The sequence below is a fragment of the Prionailurus bengalensis genome, chromosome E3, assembly GCF_016509475.1.
Source record: "Prionailurus bengalensis isolate Pbe53 chromosome E3, Fcat_Pben_1.1_paternal_pri, whole genome shotgun sequence".
In the NCBI taxonomy this organism is placed as follows: domain Eukaryota; kingdom Metazoa; phylum Chordata; class Mammalia; order Carnivora; family Felidae; genus Prionailurus; species Prionailurus bengalensis.
Genome location: NC_057357.1, coordinates 28831128 through 28847605, shown reverse-complemented (window position 1 = coordinate 28847605; position 16478 = coordinate 28831128). Strand labels below are relative to the sequence as shown.

At 51.7% G+C, this 16478-nt stretch overlaps 1 protein-coding gene across 2 annotated transcripts in view; it reads left to right on the top strand.

The window, feature by feature from the left end:
• Positions 1-16478, top strand: part of ABCC1 (ATP binding cassette subfamily C member 1) — a 140853-nt gene that overhangs the window by 43038 nt on the left and 81337 nt on the right. For both annotated transcript variants that reach the window (XM_043560445.1, XM_043560446.1), the window contains exons 3-5: positions 701-826; positions 4289-4426; positions 5360-5485. In XM_043560445.1, coding sequence (XP_043416380.1) covers positions 701-826; positions 4289-4426; positions 5360-5485 — 390 coding nt within the window. The remainder of the gene's footprint in view (positions 1-700; positions 827-4288; positions 4427-5359; positions 5486-16478) is intronic.

Below are 16478 nucleotides of genomic sequence, written 5' to 3'. Positions count from 1 at the left end.
CCTCAGGGCTTTTGCACTTGCTGTTCTCTCTGCCTAAATTGTTCTTTCCTTCAGATAGCCACGTTTGGCTCATTACCTGTATGTCACCAGATTGGAAAGGACTTCCCTGACCACCCTGTGTCATGTGCTACCTTTTCATGTCACTTACTCTCTCTGGTATTCTATATTTTTCCAGTTTGTTTCTTGCCCATTTCTTCCCATGAGGGTCTCAGCTCCACAAAGGCACGGATTTTTGTGTGTTTTGTTCCCTGTTGTATCTTTGGCACTTTGAAAAGTATGTGGCCCTTAGTGGGCCCCCAGTGAACTTGGGTTGGATGAATGTTGTTTAATGAACGCTTATTATAGGAGGGGCCTTATGCAAGCATCCAGGGTGGCAGATGGAGGTCAGCCGTAGACTGAGATCTTGAGTTGTCAGGGGAAGGGAAGAGCAGTGCACGGACAACGAGAGAATGAGAGGGTATGAGAGGACGTCGTACTCTGGTTACAAACTGTTGTGTGATGCCCCAGAGGGTGGCGCCCCCTCCCCAGGACTTGCGCGTGTTCCAGAGGGTGTGTGGTGTGCTATGTCTAAGGACAGCTGATGGTTGAGGGCTTGGCTGGTCCCTCCAAGGCTGAGCTTTTGGTGGGGAGTTGTGGGGCGGGGGGTGCTAGGGAAAGTTCCAGTGCTGTCCCTTGTAAGACGTGTGTCCTTCTTTTCCAGGCCTTGGGATTTTTGCTGTGGATCGTCTGCTGGGCAGACCTCTTCTACTCTTTCTGGGAAAGAAGTTGGGGCAAATTCCTGGCCCCAGTGTTTCTGGTCAGCCCAACCCTCTTGGGCATCACTATGGTAAGTAGGAGCCAGCTGTCTACCAGGCCCCACGGAGGCCAAAACTAGCAGCCAGCGTTTAGAAATTCGGGGCACCTGGGTGGCTCCGTCGGTTAAGCATCCGGCTCAGGTCGTGATTTCATGGGTTCGTGAGTTCGAGCCTCGCCTCTGGCTCCCCACTGACCGTGCAGAGCCTGCTTGGGATTGTGTCTGTCCCTCTCTCTCTGTCCCGCCTCTGCTCATCCTCTCTCTGTTTCTCAAAGTGAATGCATAAACTGAAAAAAGAAATGAGAAGATCTCACATCTCCCGGTAAAAATCCAAAAATCTGGCTCCTCTTGAAAAAGTCACAGGCAGCACCAGCAGCCTCCTAGTTTTCTCGGGCCAGGAGTTGGAGACAAGACCGACGCAGTTCCTGTCCTCATGGAGTATATGTCTGGTTGTGCGAACAGACACTCGATGAATGAGTCCCCAAAAAGACACAAAATGTTTGCTCTTGTGCGAAGCACTGCGGGGGTGAAGTTTGGCAAATGTATTGGGTCTGGGGGCTAGGCAGGAAGGGGTGATGGAGCTGAAGCTGGAGGATGAGCAGGATGTTACAAAGTTGCATAGTCTGCGGGCAGAGGACTCTCCATTTGGAGAGAATAACACGTGCAACAGTCCTGGGGTCACAGGAAGAAATGGAGAGTTGGCCTGTGTGGCTGAGGGAGAGGGAGTAAGAGTGGGGGAGGGCAGCTGGGACGGCAGCAAGGGCAGAGGGCTGACCTCATAGGACCTTGAGCTTCAGGTTAAGTGGGTTTGGTTTTGTTGTTCATTCCCAAACTTGGGCTGTAAAACTTCCTTGCGCCATGGGCCCCTTTCTCCCTGGCCAGTCAGGTCTCAGGATAATGTCCTTAACACACATGCATAGGAGCACAGAGGACACCCTTCAGGCCCACACATTGATATATGTGAAGAATTTGTGATTACATTTATGTTTCCACTTGAGGTTTAACTTACATGTGGTAGGACTCACTTTTTCTTCTTAAATAAGTTCCTAAGTTTTGATAAACCCACTCACACTGCCAGCTCCACAACCGAGATCTGCAGCAGCCCATTACCCCCAAAAGTTCCGTCATGCTGCCCCCCCTCTGTGGGCAGCCCCAACCTCCACACCCCCATTCCCTGGCAACTACTGGTGTGTTTTCTGTCCGTGTCACTTTGCCTTTTCCAGAACGTCATGTGAATGGCACTCTGCTGGCTGGGGCAGTTTGAGGCTGACTTCTCTGACCTGTTGTGTGAATCCAGAGAGGTTTTTTTTTTTTTTTTCAAGCTGCTCAGTGTATTTGATGGCATGGTTTTGCCATACAGTGTTTATCCATTGTTGAGTAAAACCAGTTAGCAAAAGGGGTGCATGTGTGGCTCAGTCGGTTAAGCATCCCAGTCTTGATGTCATGGTCATGAGACAGAGCCCTAAGACTGGCTCTGCTCTGGGCATGGAGACTACTTAAGATTCTCTCCCTCTCCCTCTGCCCCTCCCCCACGCACGTTTTGTCATTCATAAATAAATAAATAAATAAATAAATAAATAAATAAATAAATGCAGCAAAAGATTAAGAAGCAAAATAGATATATGCATTTCAAATCAAGATCTACCAGCGGGTAGGATGCCTCTGTAATTCCCGAGCAGTGATGACTATATGTGATAGTTGGACATGTAACATCTTCAGTTGTATATTTTCAGATAGGATTTCTTTTTAAATTTTCTTTTTTAATGTTTCTTTTGGCGAGAGCACGAGCTGGGGAGGGGCAGAGAGAGAGAGGGAGACACAGAATCCGAAGCAGGCTCCAGGCTCTGAGCTGTCAGCACAGAGCCCGACGCGGGGCTCGAGCTCATGAACTGTGAGATCATGACCTGAGCCGAAGTCGGACACTTAACCGACTGAGCCACCCGGGTGCCCCTTCAGGTGGGATTTCTAATGGTGACGGTGTCCCAGGTACTACTAATACTATGTGGTTTATTGCCATCACTCACAGCTGGGGATGCTGATGAGGGAAAGTGAAGCTATAGATGTTTTCCTGTCCAAGTTCATGGATCTCTGGGTCCCAGCCACAGCCCGTCCTTGGTCCCCAGGTTGAAACCCCAAGTCCTGAAGGGAGAGGTTTTGAGCGAGGGTGTGTCACGCCTGGCTTTGTATATTGAAAAGCTGACTGTGGCCTCTGGAGAATGGATTGGATTGTTGGGGCAGAACTGGAAGCTGGGAGTCCAGTGGGGGGCCCGTGGGGTGACCCAGAGTGTTGGGAGGGGGCTGAGGCCAGGGTGAGCAGTGGCTAAAGTGAGGATCTGCCTTGATGGCAGATCTGCAAGTTTCTGATAGATTGTAGGGAGTGAGAGAGATTCCCCCCCCCTTCCCCCCCCCACCGCCCAAGGTGCATAGATGAGGACAGACAGGCGGTTGTGTTTCTGGGGAGTAAGAGCAGGGGCCGTGGGTGACCCTTCAGCTCCTCGTGACTGGCTTTGGGGACATGCCTCGGGAGGCCAGCTCTGCTTGTCTGGAGAATGACCGTGGCAGTTCCTTCTGTAGAGAAAAAGTAGTTTTATCATTTGTTTTCTCTCCCTGATCGTAAAATTGGTGTGAAATGGAAGTAATAGCCTCAGGTGTCAGGAATGACATAAAATCCCGTTCTCCCCCGCCAGCCATCATTCTCATAAAGTCCCCTGTAGGTGACATGCATAATTGTAGGTAGATTTAAAAAAAAAAGCTTCATTTCCATTTGAAGGAGAACAGTTACCACTGTTGCCCAGAGGAGAAGAATTCGTCCCTGTCAGGGATGGGATTTGAACATAGGTCTTCCTACCTGTAAATAAAGGCTTGGCCCACTGCCCGTTTTTGTCAATAAAGTTTTATTGGCACTCAGCCATGCCCATTCATTCAAGAAAAAGTGGGCCTATGTCCCAAAAAACATTTTTTTAATGTTTACTTATTTTTGAGAGACAGAGCATGAGCAGGGGAGGAGCAGAGAGAGAGAGGGAGACACAGAATTCGAAGCAGGCTCCAGGCTCTGAGCTGTCAGCACAGAGCCCGATGTGGGGCTGGAACCCACCAATGGTGAGATCATGACCTGAGCCAAAGTCGGAGGCTTAATCGACTGAGTCACCCAGGTACCCTGCCTACATCTGTTCTAAACTGAGCTTCACCCCCAACTTTTCATCCTGCCCCAGATCTATTCATGATCTTCTTAAATTCCCGCAACCTTCAAGTTAGATGCTGTTGGCATCTCCGTTTTGCAGATGAGGCAGCGGAAGCTCAGAGAAGTTCAGTGACTTGCTCAGGGTCACCCAGCAAGGTGAGAGCGGAGCTGGTCCTGGAGCCAGGTCCCCCCCGAGGCTGTTTTTTGCACCACTGAGCTGAGGACAGCCCTGCTCCAGTCCTGACAGCTGCCGGGATTGTGGGCGGCCGTGGGGCCCGGTCTTTTGACAACTGTTGTATGCTTCTCTCTTCCAGCTGCTTGCTACCTTTTTAATTCAGCTCGAGAGAAGGAAGGGAGTCCAGTCCTCGGGGATCATGCTCACTTTCTGGCTTGTAGCCCTACTGTGTGCCCTTGCCATCTTGAGATCCAAAATCATGACTGCCTTAAAAGAGGTAAGTGGTGGCCTCGAGCGGCCCTTGGGAAAGGTGCTTATTCCTTCCAGCTTATGCAGAAATTGTGCATTGCCCTGGGATCCAGACAATGAGTAGTATATGGGCCCAGCTCTTCCCCCAGGGATTTCGCTAGCTCATTCAGCCTTTCATCTAGAACCTTCTTTCTTCAGAGCCCCATTTACTTGTGTAGCTTCAGGGGCCCATGTGGGTTCTCTAGGGGTGGGAGCCCCAGACAGGTGCACACCGCCCTCTGAGCCCCAGTCAGCAGTGAACAGCAAGGCAAGTCAACTGTAGATAATCTTTAGTGTGTACCAGAGCTGAGCGGGGAGTGGTGTTCGCAGAGCGGCTGCCCCCCTAGGGGGCCTGATACTTGACCAAGGTTTTTTTCCGCGAAGAATCTTACCGACTGCTGACAATTACTCCGACAGGGTTTCTGAGCCTTAGCACTAATGGACATTTTGGACCCGAGATGTCTTTGTTGTAAGAGACTGTCCTGACCTTTGTAGGATGTTTGCGGGGCATCCCTGGCCTCCGCCCATGGATTCCAGTAGCAGACCCCAAGTTAGGGTGAACAGAAATGTCTCCAGATGCTACTAGATGTTCTTTGGGAGGCAAAATCCTCTGTGATTGAGAACCACTTATCTGTTTATACATGGAGAAACTCAAGTGCACAGAGGCTGAGTGAATTGACAAAACCCCATGGCCAGTACGAGCAGGGCCAGGCCTTGAACGTGGCTGGTTAACTCTCAAGCCTGAGCCTCCTTTTGCCACATTGGATGCCCTCACCAGGCATCCGGGAGCACGTTGTGATGGGACTGCCTCTCTTCTGTTAGGGCAGGAAAGCTTATTACTGGGTCTGCACCTGCTCCCCGGCTTCTGCAGGCTGCTTCCAGAAAGTGACCTTCTCTTCCTCCTTCCTTGCCACACTTCTAGGGTGCTGAAATTGACGTGTTTCGCGATGTCACTTTCTACATTTACTTTTCCCTCGTGCTGATTCAGCTCGTGTTGTCCTGCTTTTCGGACCGATCGCCCCTGTTCTCTGAAACCATCCACGACCCCGTAAGTGTGATCGGAGACACGGGTGTGTGTGTTTGTGTGAAAAATACTATACGGTGTTAGCTAACATCGATTAGACACTTGTTCTGTGACAGTATCATCCACGTGGGATCTCGTTCCATCTTCCCCCCCTACCCCGCCAAGGCCCAGAGAGAGAGGTAACATCCTCCTTCCCACTCTACAGATGGAAAAACTGAGGCCTCTGTGTGGCTAGGGGGACTTAAGGAAGGAATCTGCTTCATACTTGTAAACGTCTGTGTCTTATAGGCCTGCCGGTTTGATCATTTGGTTGCCATAGCGATTTTAGAAAATGTGAGCAAAACATTTAAACGTGAAGATATTTCCCCTTCTAACAATGCAGGTTTTCTAGAATAACGAGAAGTTGTGTCACTATTCGGGCCATTGCCCCCCACAGCAGTACTTGAGCTCCGCGGAGGAGTGTGGCCCTAGTCTACACAGTGCCCAGCACTCCCTCTTGTATTACACAGTCTGCTTCCTTCTGTCATGGTATGTCCCTGGCCCTTGAGGGATTTGAGTTTGAGACCCTGAGTCTCTTCTGTTATTTTGAGGGAAGCAGGAATCTTCTCTAGACCAGTGGGTGTGAGTGGGTGCGGTAGAAATGACCAATCTTCCTGTTGACAGAATAAAAGGGAACATAGTCGTTGACCATTGTTGCCTCCGTTCTTCCTCCTGGCTTCCCCCTTTTCCTTCCTCTTTGCCCCTCCCCCTCCTTCTCCTGCTTCTTCCCTCCCTCGTTCCATCTGGTGCCAAGTGCCAGGCCCCGGTCTGGGCACAGGGCTGTGGCAGTACCTAACACAGAGATCTTGCCCACCTCAGGCTTATGTTGTCGTGTGGGCCGGAGGGATAGTCTGTAACCCTGGACCCAAGTGTATATCAGTCAGGTGGCAGTGAATCTTGAGGAGGAGAGGAAAGCATGGAGAAGAAATGCACGTGATGGTTGAGGGTCGTGTGCAGTTTCGAGTTGATAGGAGCCATCAGGAAAGGCCTCCCTCATGAAACCTCACTGCGGTGCGGGAGCGAGCTGAGCAAATACCAGATGAAGAGTGGTCCAGGCAGGGTTGGCGAGTGCAAAGGCCCTGGGGCAGGAGCTGCCATGGACTGTCAAGGGAGCAGCAGGAAAGGCCAGTGTGCCTGGAGCAGCGAGAGGCCACGGAGGGCTTAAGACATGGCGTCTCAGAGGTGGGGACCATCGCCTGTAGTTGTGTGAGCCATTGGACTTTACTCTGAGTGGGAGGGGAACCTTTGGAGCATTTATTTGACGCTTTGTTCGTGGCTAGTCAGCTGTTAACTGGCGAAATGGCAGCAAGGGCAGTTCTCAGCTGCTGCGATTCTCTGGGGTTTGGCCTGAGCCTCATCAGAAGGCTGAGGCTGCCTTCGTGGGGGACGAAGGCAGCTGTGGGGAATCGGCTCTGAGGAGCCAAGTTTTTACGTCTAAAAAACATAGGTGTGCGTGTTTGCATATGTGCATGTTGCTGTACGTGTGCACGCGCATCTGTTTTCGTTCACGTGTGCATGTGCATATGCGCGTTAGCGTGTTCTTGGGCGCGTGTGTGTGTTTGTACGTGTGCAAAGTTCACAAGGGCAGCGACGACGCCTGGGGCGCCCACTGGATCCCGGCTCACGCCTGCCACAAAGGAGGAGAGGGGCTCACGTGTCTGTGGCTGCCGTGTCTCCTGCTGAGCAGGGTTTGTGTGCATGGCGGTGGGTGTTGGTCAGCAGCATGTCCCCATCAGGAAACATTTATTTATTTATTTTCAATTTATTATGTTTTTTTACATTCATTTTTGAGAGACAGAGCACAAGTGGGGGAGGGGCAGGGAGAGAAGGAGACGCAGAATCGGAAGCAGGTTCCAGGCTCTGAGCCGTCAGCACAGAGCCCGACATGGGGCTCGAACTCACAGACCGTGAGATCGTGACCTGAGCCGAAGTCGGACGCTCAACCGACTGAGCCACCCAGGCACCTCGGGAGAGGGAATTTCTGATGTCTGGTTCCCTCTGGGGATCTGGATAAAAATTCCTTTTTCTTCTTTCCCCCGGTGCCCATACATTAGGGTGGTTCGTAGAGCTGGCTTCTTCCTCCGTTGTGCTTTCTGCGTTCCCAGCAGCCTGGGCCTTGGGCCTGCTCTGCCACACTGGGGCAGCTGGAGGCTGGGTTGCCCAGGACTGGGACGCTCCGTCTCTTGTCCCCAACCATTCAATTTTAGGAGTCTAAGCTTACAGAGATGGTTGGACCGTTAGACCCTAACTCACACCCTGAATCTGATGGTGACAGCACAAAGCCTGCTTGGGATTCTCTCCGTCTCCCTCTCTCTTTCTGCGCACTCCCGCTCTCAAAATAAAAAAAACTGGTAGTTTATTGTTACGTTTCATAGTCCTGGCTGTTGCCCGGGCTCAGCTGCGGTTCTCCCTCGGGGTTTCCCTGATGGTAGCATTGGGAAGGCGACTTCTCACTCGCTGGGCTGGTGGTTAGCATCAGCCCCTGGCTGGAGCCTCGGCTAGGGTTGACAGTCCATGTCAGGGTGGCCTGGGTGACGTCACAGTGTGGTGGCCCGTGTCTGAGAATGAGTGTTCCTAGAGAGAGTGCCAGGCGGAAGCTGTGTCACCTCTTACGACCCAGTCCCAGATTTCACACAGTGTCACTCCTGCCACAGTCTGTTGATGGAGGCATTCACAGAAGTCAGCTTGGGTTCGAGGGCTGGGGACACAGACCCCACTTCTAGATGGGGGAGCGGTCAGGTCTCGTTCTAAGACGAACTCATGAGATGGCAGATAATGTCTGGCCCTCTTTGGACAATGCAGTCTCCTGTGTACCCGCAGGGAGCTTGTGACCTCGCGGGGGACAGCCATTGAACGGGTGGGCAAACAGCCATGTACCTGCAGTTGAGGTGCAGGCTGGGAAGGCTGGGAATCAGCTTATGGGACTTAGATTTGTGACCCCAGGCAAGTCCTTCCTCCTTTCAGGACCTCACTGTTCCCTTCTTGAAAGTGGGTCGAGCCCCATTTGGTGCTGGGATCTGAGGCCGGTGATCAGGGGGAGGAGGACACCGTTAGGTGCTTTCTCTGCCTGTCTCCCCATTATCCTCAGGGCTCCCATCACAGCAGAGCCCAGAAGATGGGGAGAGCCCAGCCCCAGCTGCTGTCCTGACTTCGGAGCCGCAGTCACATGTTGTCTGTGCACACAGGGAGCAGTCAGCCTTGCCCTGGGGTGGCCAGGGGCAGGTGGGGCCTGGGTGGGAGCTGGCAGCACTGGGCTTCTCCAGGCTCTCTCCTGCTGAGTCACCAAAGTCGGCCTCCTCTCCAGCTGGCCCTGTGCCCTTTGTATGACTCAGACGGTTGTGCTGGCCCTGGTTTTTCCGTGGGGCTGCTCCCCTCTGTACCTCCAGGCCCTGGGCTGCCTGGAATCTGGGAGCGGCTCATCTAGCCTTCCAGGGCTCTCTTGGGGTTCCTGTCTGGCCCTTTCTGTGATCCTTGTTGGCCCCAAGGCTACTGCTTAGAATGGGGCCCGTGAGAGGAGGGAGGTGTTTCCTTTTGCCCTTGGAGGCATCAACGGCAAATGTGGTCATATAGTGGACCCCCACTCCTCAAAGTGGGGTCTTTGGACCGACGGCACTGGCATTCCCCGGGTGCTGTTAGAAATCCAGAGTCCTGGGCCCACTGAGCCCTGCTGGGTCATAGCCTCACTTTAGCAGGATATACAGGTGGTGCACGGTTGAAAAGCATTGGTTTAGGACATTTAAAACGCATGTAGAAGTGCCCAGCTCATTTGGCCTAAGAGGTGGTTTTAGTCCTGTCCATAAATACGGGAAATATTTCCCCCAGCACTTTGCTGTGAACGCGGAAAGTGAGTACCCATCCACTCTCCAGTTCGATTCTACAGTTAACATTGTGCTCAACTTGCTTTATCACATATCTGGCCAACCAGCCAGCCAACTGGCTCATTCTTTTGGTATCTGAAACGTACTTTGAAATACTTAGTATGCGTTACCCAGACATTTGCACCATGCAAACCACTAGCCAGAGTGCAGTATCTGTATATGCTTCTGTTTTATGTTTCTCTTAAAGCAGAATTTGCATAGTGAAATTCCTGAATGTGAAAGTTACCGGTTGAGGAGTTGTGACAAATGAGTAATAGCCCAAGCCCTTATCAAGCTACAGAACACTACCAGGACCCCAGAAAGTTCCCTTCTGCCCTTCATGGTCAGTCTTGACCCCTCATACAATAGAGGCAGCCACTGAACATGAACTGCTTTATGAACGCATTGTAAAGTCTGTGTAAAAAATTTTTTTTAATGTGTATTTATTTTTGAGAGAGAAAGAGCATGAGCAGGGAAGGGGTGGAGAGAGAGGGAGTCACAGAATCCGAAGGAGGCTCCAGGCTCTGAGCTGTCAGCACAGAGCCCGACACAGGGCTGGAACTCGAGAACGGCGAGATCATGACCTGAGCCGAAGTCAGACGCTTGACCGACTGAGCCATCCAGGCGCCCCTCATAAAGTCTGTTCTTAAGTCTTCTCTCATTTATGCTGTTGGTCACAGTGGTTTGGTATTGTGCAGGGGTGCAGGGTGGAGGGGCTCTGGGTACTGAATTGAACAAACTTGACCGTTGAGGAGGGGGCACCGGGCAAATAAACCAAGAGCTGTAGACAGTGGGGCTCCGAGGCAGGAAAGTGCTGGGGGCTGAGGGGCTGGAGGAGAGGTTCCTAACTCAGCCTGAGGCTCCAGGGCCAGCGTCCAGGGGAGGGGAGGCCTGAGTCTGAGAAACGAGAGGCGTCGGCTGGGCTCATAAGGCCGGACAGGACGGGGCTCCCGGTCGAGGAACCAGCACGTAAAAGGGTCCAGCTGTATAAAGGACCTTGTAGGTGTTTGGGGAACTGCAGGGTTCTGCTTGGTTGGTTCGGAGGGACCTAGAGCTGAGCTTGCAAAATCAAGGGTAGAATTGCCTGTCACCATGAAGACTTGGGATTTGGCCATGTTGGAAGATTCTCAGCGTGGGGGGCGGGGGGTGACACGCTCAGGTTTCAGGTGTTTTCGGGGACCCCTCTGGCTGAAAGTAGGAGGGTGCCTGGGACACGGAGGGGCTGGTGGCACTTATATAGCCAGCTCAGCAGCTCAGGCGGGTCAGGAGGAGGGCGGAGCCAGTCAGTGACCCTGTGTGTTGTCTTTTTAAGTTTCTTAGTCCTCGAAGCCTCCTGATGAGGCGGGGCTGTGAGTCTCATCTTATACATGAGGTTACTGAGGGCCAGAGTGGTGAAGTGTCTTGCCTGAGTTCATCAGGCTGGATCAGAAGCTCTTCCTCAGGGTTGGCGCACCCAAGCGTGTATCTCTTGGAAGGCCCTGGGAGCACCCCCAGACTTTGAGTCAGTAGCTCTTGGCGGGACCCATGCGTTTGCAATTCTAACAGCTTCCCAGGCGCCGTGAATGCTGGCACTGGAGGGCCATGTCGGAGAACCCCTGCTGTAAGCCCTATGGCTGTGTCATCCTCCCCTTACTGCTGGGCATCTGGGTGGTGCAGAGTTCGAGTAACCGGCAGGAGACTAAAAGAGTCAAAACCAGAAACGCTGAGCGGGGATCCCGAGCATTTCCGACAAAAAGGCCAGAGTGCTGAAAGGCCCGTTCCCCAAACTGCCTGGTGGGAGGCAATGAATGACCAGCTCTTAAAGAACCAGTGCTTGGGGCTGTTGTACCAAATTGGTTTAAGCCACGTGGGTTTTGGCCAAATCGCCGGGTGCCAGATACAGATGCCAAAGAATGTGGCTCTCTCTGTACGTTGCATAAATCAGACTCTCCCTCTGCCTTCATCCAGGGCTTGTCTGAATTATTCTCCTTTCTAGGTGAATGGGGGGACCAGTGAATAAGCTTCCTACATGCAGGGACAGGAGTTAGCTCTGCTTCAGCCTCCAAGGCTGGGAAACCCCCTCACTGACAGCGTTGCCGTTCGTGAGTTACGTCAGAATGTTCTGCTTGGTTTCCATTGAATGGAATGCGGTCTGGGTTCTCATCCAGCGCCCAGCCCATTTCTTTTTCTTTTTTTTACATTATCGGTTCTTGGGGTGCCTGGATGGCTCCATCGGTTAAGCATCTGACTCTTGGTTTTGGCTCAGGTCATGATTTCAGGGATTTGTGAGTTCGAGACCCGCGTCGGGCTCTGTACTGATGGCATAGAGGCTGCTCGGGATTCTCTCTCTCCACTCTCCCCCGCTCGTGCCGTCTCTGTCTCTCTCAAACAATAAATAAATAAACGTAAAAAAACGTAAATAATAAATAAATAAACGTAAAAAATAAATAAACGTAAAAAAGAGCTCAAGTTGTTTTTATCAAATAAAGCCTTCTCTGTCAGATAGGGGCTTCCAGAAACCAGATTCCAACTTACCTGTTTCCTTTTCTGCACTGGCAGTGGGGACCTTCTGTCAGCCTGACATGACTCCTAATAATCTGAAAATCCCGGGGTGCCGGGGTGGCTCAGTTGGTTAAGTGTCCAGCTTCGACTCAGGTCATGATCTCACGGGTCGTGGATTTGGGGCCCGTGTCCAGCTCTGAGCTTTCGGATTTTGTGTCTCCCTCTCTCTCTCTTCCCCTCTCCCACTCATGCTCTGTCCCTGTCTCTGTCCCTCTCCCTCTCTCAGAAATAAACAAACATTAAATAAACTTAAAAAAAAAATAACCTGAAAATCCCTGTTTGGATTCAAAGGAGGGGGGAAGTGAATGGGACAAAGCTCTTGGAGAGTGCAAATTAGAAACTGTGAAACGTTCTTGTGAATAATGTGATCTCACTGCTTTGGCAGGGTGCCTTTTCTTGCAGCAGCTGGGATTTTTACTAGCCGGGGTGAGGATTCCTCTTTTCCCTGTGGGCCATCGTTTCTTGCAGTCTCAGGGGTACGACCCCCATTTGTATACAGTAGGGCGAAAAGGGAATGAACGTGCCTTCGATTATGCTCCTTCTTGTGCCACGGCTGGAGTTGCCTGATTGTGAGAGAATGCCGGGACTGGTGAGCCCCCTGTGCGCATAGATGCCTAATGCCCTGCTGTTTGCACGGTGTCTCTGTGCACATGAGAAAAAGACATTGTACCCCCGCCGGGTGGATGAGTTTGGGAACGGCCGGCCTCCCTCAGGCTGATGCAGCCCCTCAAAGGCACAAGACTCGGGGGTCTTGTTGAGCTGTGTCTCAGCCCCCACCTGCCCCTCAGCTGGGCATCTCTGTATGAGGTCTGTAACCCGCACAGCTATGCTCCGTGTCCTGTGGCAAGACTCAAGGAAGACTGGATTTGGAAGCAAACGGCCGTCGCTTGAGCTCTGGTTTTACGCCTTAGTACCCGCTGTCTTGGGGTGTTGTGGGCTCTGATGTAAGCAGGGCTTAGCCAGCTTATTCTGTAGAAAGCCAGATAGTAAATATTTAGGCTGTGTAGACCACGTAGTTTGAGGTGCACCTACTCAGCTATGCCATTGTAGCTCAAAAGCAGATGCAGACGGTATGTAAATGAGTGGGCGTCACCGTGTGCCAATCAGATTTGACTGTGAGCTATGTAAATGAGTGGGCGTCACCATGTACCCATCAGACTTGACTTTGCCAGCAGCCAGCCTGTGGGCCTTTCTTTGGCAACCCTTATGTGAAGCATCTGGTACAGTGCTTGGCGCATCGTGATGCTATAAGAAATAGAAGATGGTACTATTGTTTCTACTGTTAGTATTAATCCCATTAATACCGTTTCTCCCACAGTCACTCCGCACCAGGTACTGTTCTAAGGACGTAACATGCTTTGTCTCATTTAAGTGCATCACCAGGTCCCTTGGCCAAGGTCGTCACGGCTAGTAAGTAGGTGGCAGGGCTGGGATTCAGAGCCTCTCTCTCACCTCCTTGCTGTTTTGTTGTCTCTCACATAAGCAACCCCCCTGGCCCCCTTCTCTCCTGGGACCTTCATTTTTTTCCTCTGGTGCAGCTCTCTCTGTTTATACTTCTTTTTCCTTTTTTAAGTGTTTATTTATTTTTGGGACTAAGAGCACAAGCAGGGGAGGAGCAGAGAGAGAAAGAGACGGAGACATAGAATTGGAAGAGGCTCCAGGCTTTGAGCTGTCAGCACAGAGCCCGACATGGGGCTGGAACTCATGAACCGTGAGATCATGACCTGAGCCCAAGTCGGACGCTTAACCATCCAGCCTGGCGCCCCTCTGTGTTTATACTTCTGTATTTATTTGCATCTTGGTTTGCTTACTGTTCATCCCCCCAAGCTGGGAAGCGGTATTGGGTGGGGACCTCACTGTGTCATGCATAGCCCTGTCCCCAGCCCGTAGCCATCTCCTGGCATATAAGCAGGCCCTCCCTAAACGTTTGCTCAAGAAATGAGTCATTGCCAGCTGTGCCTCCTCCCTCTCCCGCTCCCTGCCGGAACCCCGGCTTTTCCCGGTGCGTCTGAATTGGGCTACAGTTGAAGTGCATGTGAGATTCCCTGATAACTCGCTCACCACCAGCCCACAGAGCAAATACCACCACCTGTTCCATGAATAGTGTTGCCACCCCGGGTTGGAAAAGTTCCAGCTTACAACACTGTCCCACAGACACAGTTCACTTCTCCCTCCTTACACTCCTGTGAGGAAGGCAGAGCAGCCGGAAGACCTGCTCCCATCTTTCAGATTCAGAAACTGAGGCTTTCAGGTGAAGGCACTTGCCTGAGGTCATTCAGGTACAAAATGGCAACCCTGGGATTTGAGCCCTGGTTCCACAGTTGGAACTTTCTCTGTGTTAGGTTGGTCTGGAACTTAGGTCTGTGAGGCGGCAGTGTCTGATTTCCTTATTAAAACTTTTGTGAGGGGGCACCTGGACGGCTCAGTCAGTTGAGCGTCTGACTTCCGCTCAGGCCATGATCTCACAGTCACGAGTTTGAGCCCCAGGTTGGGCTTGCTGCTGTCAGCACAGAGCCTGCTTTGGACCCTTTGTCCCGAGCCCCCCCCTCCCCCCCCCCCCCCCCCCCCCCCCCCCCCCCCCCCCCCCCCCCCCCCGCCACCGCCCCTCCCCTGCTTGTGCTCTCTCAAAAATAAAATTTACATTAAAAAAAAAAATCTCCTGAGGCCAGGGCCCCAGCCCGAGGTCTAAGCTGGTCTGGGGTGGGACTGTGGCCCACCGTGTTCGGTGAGCTTCCCAGGTGACGCTGGCACAGGCGGGGCTGGGACACTCCAGAAACTCCTGGTACTCCATGGCCCCGGAGTGGAGCCCAGGATGCGTGTCTGAGTCACCAGGGAAGCTTTTCATCTAGCTTTGCATGATGGAAACTTCCGCGTGTGCACATACGTAGACAGCAGGGTATCACCAACTGCCACGGACTCTTTCTTCACCCTGCACCGCATCGTAGGTAAACATTTCAGTGTGTATCTCTGGAAGGCAGGGCTTTAAACGTATTTAGTAACTTGTTATTTTGAAATAACTTGACTTACACAAGCTTGTAGAAATGGTAGGATGGCTGTCTGCCCTTCTCCCCAGTGAGAGTAGGTGAAAGAGAAGAGTTCTTTTATTGCATTTTCTTAAAAAACACATTTTTGGGGGGCGCCTGGGTGGCTCATTCGGTTAGGCGGCCGACTTCGGCTCAAGTCATGATCTCGCGGTCCGTGAGTTCGAGCCCCGCGTCGGGCTCTGTGCTGACAGCTCAGAGCCCGGAGCCTGTTTCAGATTCTGTGTCTCCCTCTCTCTCTGCCCCTCCCCTGTTCATGCTCTGTCTCTCTTCTGTCTCAAAAATAAATAAACGTTGAAAAAAAAAAACAAACACATTTTTTTAACGTTTATTTATTTTTGAGAGAGAGAGAGACAGAGCACACACAGGAGAGGGGCAGAGAGAGGGGGAGACACAGAATCCGAAGCAGGCTCCGGGCTCTGAGCCGTCAGCACAGAGCCCGATGTGGGGCTCGAACCCACGGACCGCGCGATCATGACCTGAGCCGAAGTCGGACGCTTAACAAAATGAGCCACACAGGTTGCCCCTGAAAGAGAAGGATTTTAAACAGTAAACCATTGCTACTGCTGTCTGGCCTGAAAGCATTAATAACAGTTGTTGGATTTCGTCAAGTTTTCCAGTCACGCATTGTGGTTGCAACGCCACACATCTTCTTAACATTCTGTCCTTCCTTCCTTGTATATTAGCTGGACCACTTCTATGCAGAGACACTTCCCCTGTGGGGAAGTTCCTTTAGAAAAGGTGGGAAAATGCTTGTTGTCTGCCCATCTTCTCTTCTCAGAACAACGGCTTGCTTCACTTGTGTCTCTTCACGCATGATGCCAGAGAGTTGCTTTTTTTTCCGCATCTGTGTGAGATTGCGTATTTAAATATATGTGATGCTTAAATGGATGTTAAACAGATGTCTCAGTCCGTTCTACTTAGGATCCTGATTGTGACTCACGCTGTCCCTTTTGGGGCTAATAGGAGTCACTTCTGGTTGCTTCTCAGGTCTTGGGCGCCTGGGTGGCTCATTGGGTTAAGCATCCGACTTCAGCTCAGGTCACGGATCTCGCGGTTTGTGCGTTCGAGCCCCACGTTGAGCTCTGTGGTGACATCTCAGAGCCTGGAGCCTGCTTTGGACTGTGTCTCCCTCTCTCTGCCCTTCCCCTGTTTCCGTGCGTGCTCTTTCTCCCTCCCTCCCTCTCTTTCTCTGTCTCTGTCAAATCTAAATAAAACATTAAATTTTTTTTTTTTTTAATTTAAAATTTAAACTCCACGCGAATTTAGCTTCCTTGGTATCAGGCTTATCTGGTATATTTCCTGCCAAACCCCTTTGCCAAGGAGACTCTGGGAGTTAAAAACAAACAAAAACTTCATGCCCTGGTCCCACCCTCAGCCAGCTTAATCAGAATCTCTGGGAGGTGGGGACCAGGTACAGGTTTTTTGTGTTTGTTTTGTTTTTGTTTTTTTAAATTGCTCGCAGCCTGGGTGGGAAACCACCAAGGCACAATGTGTGTTCTCGCCTGGCTCTCCTGTGCTGTGCCTCTGAAAAAGGGC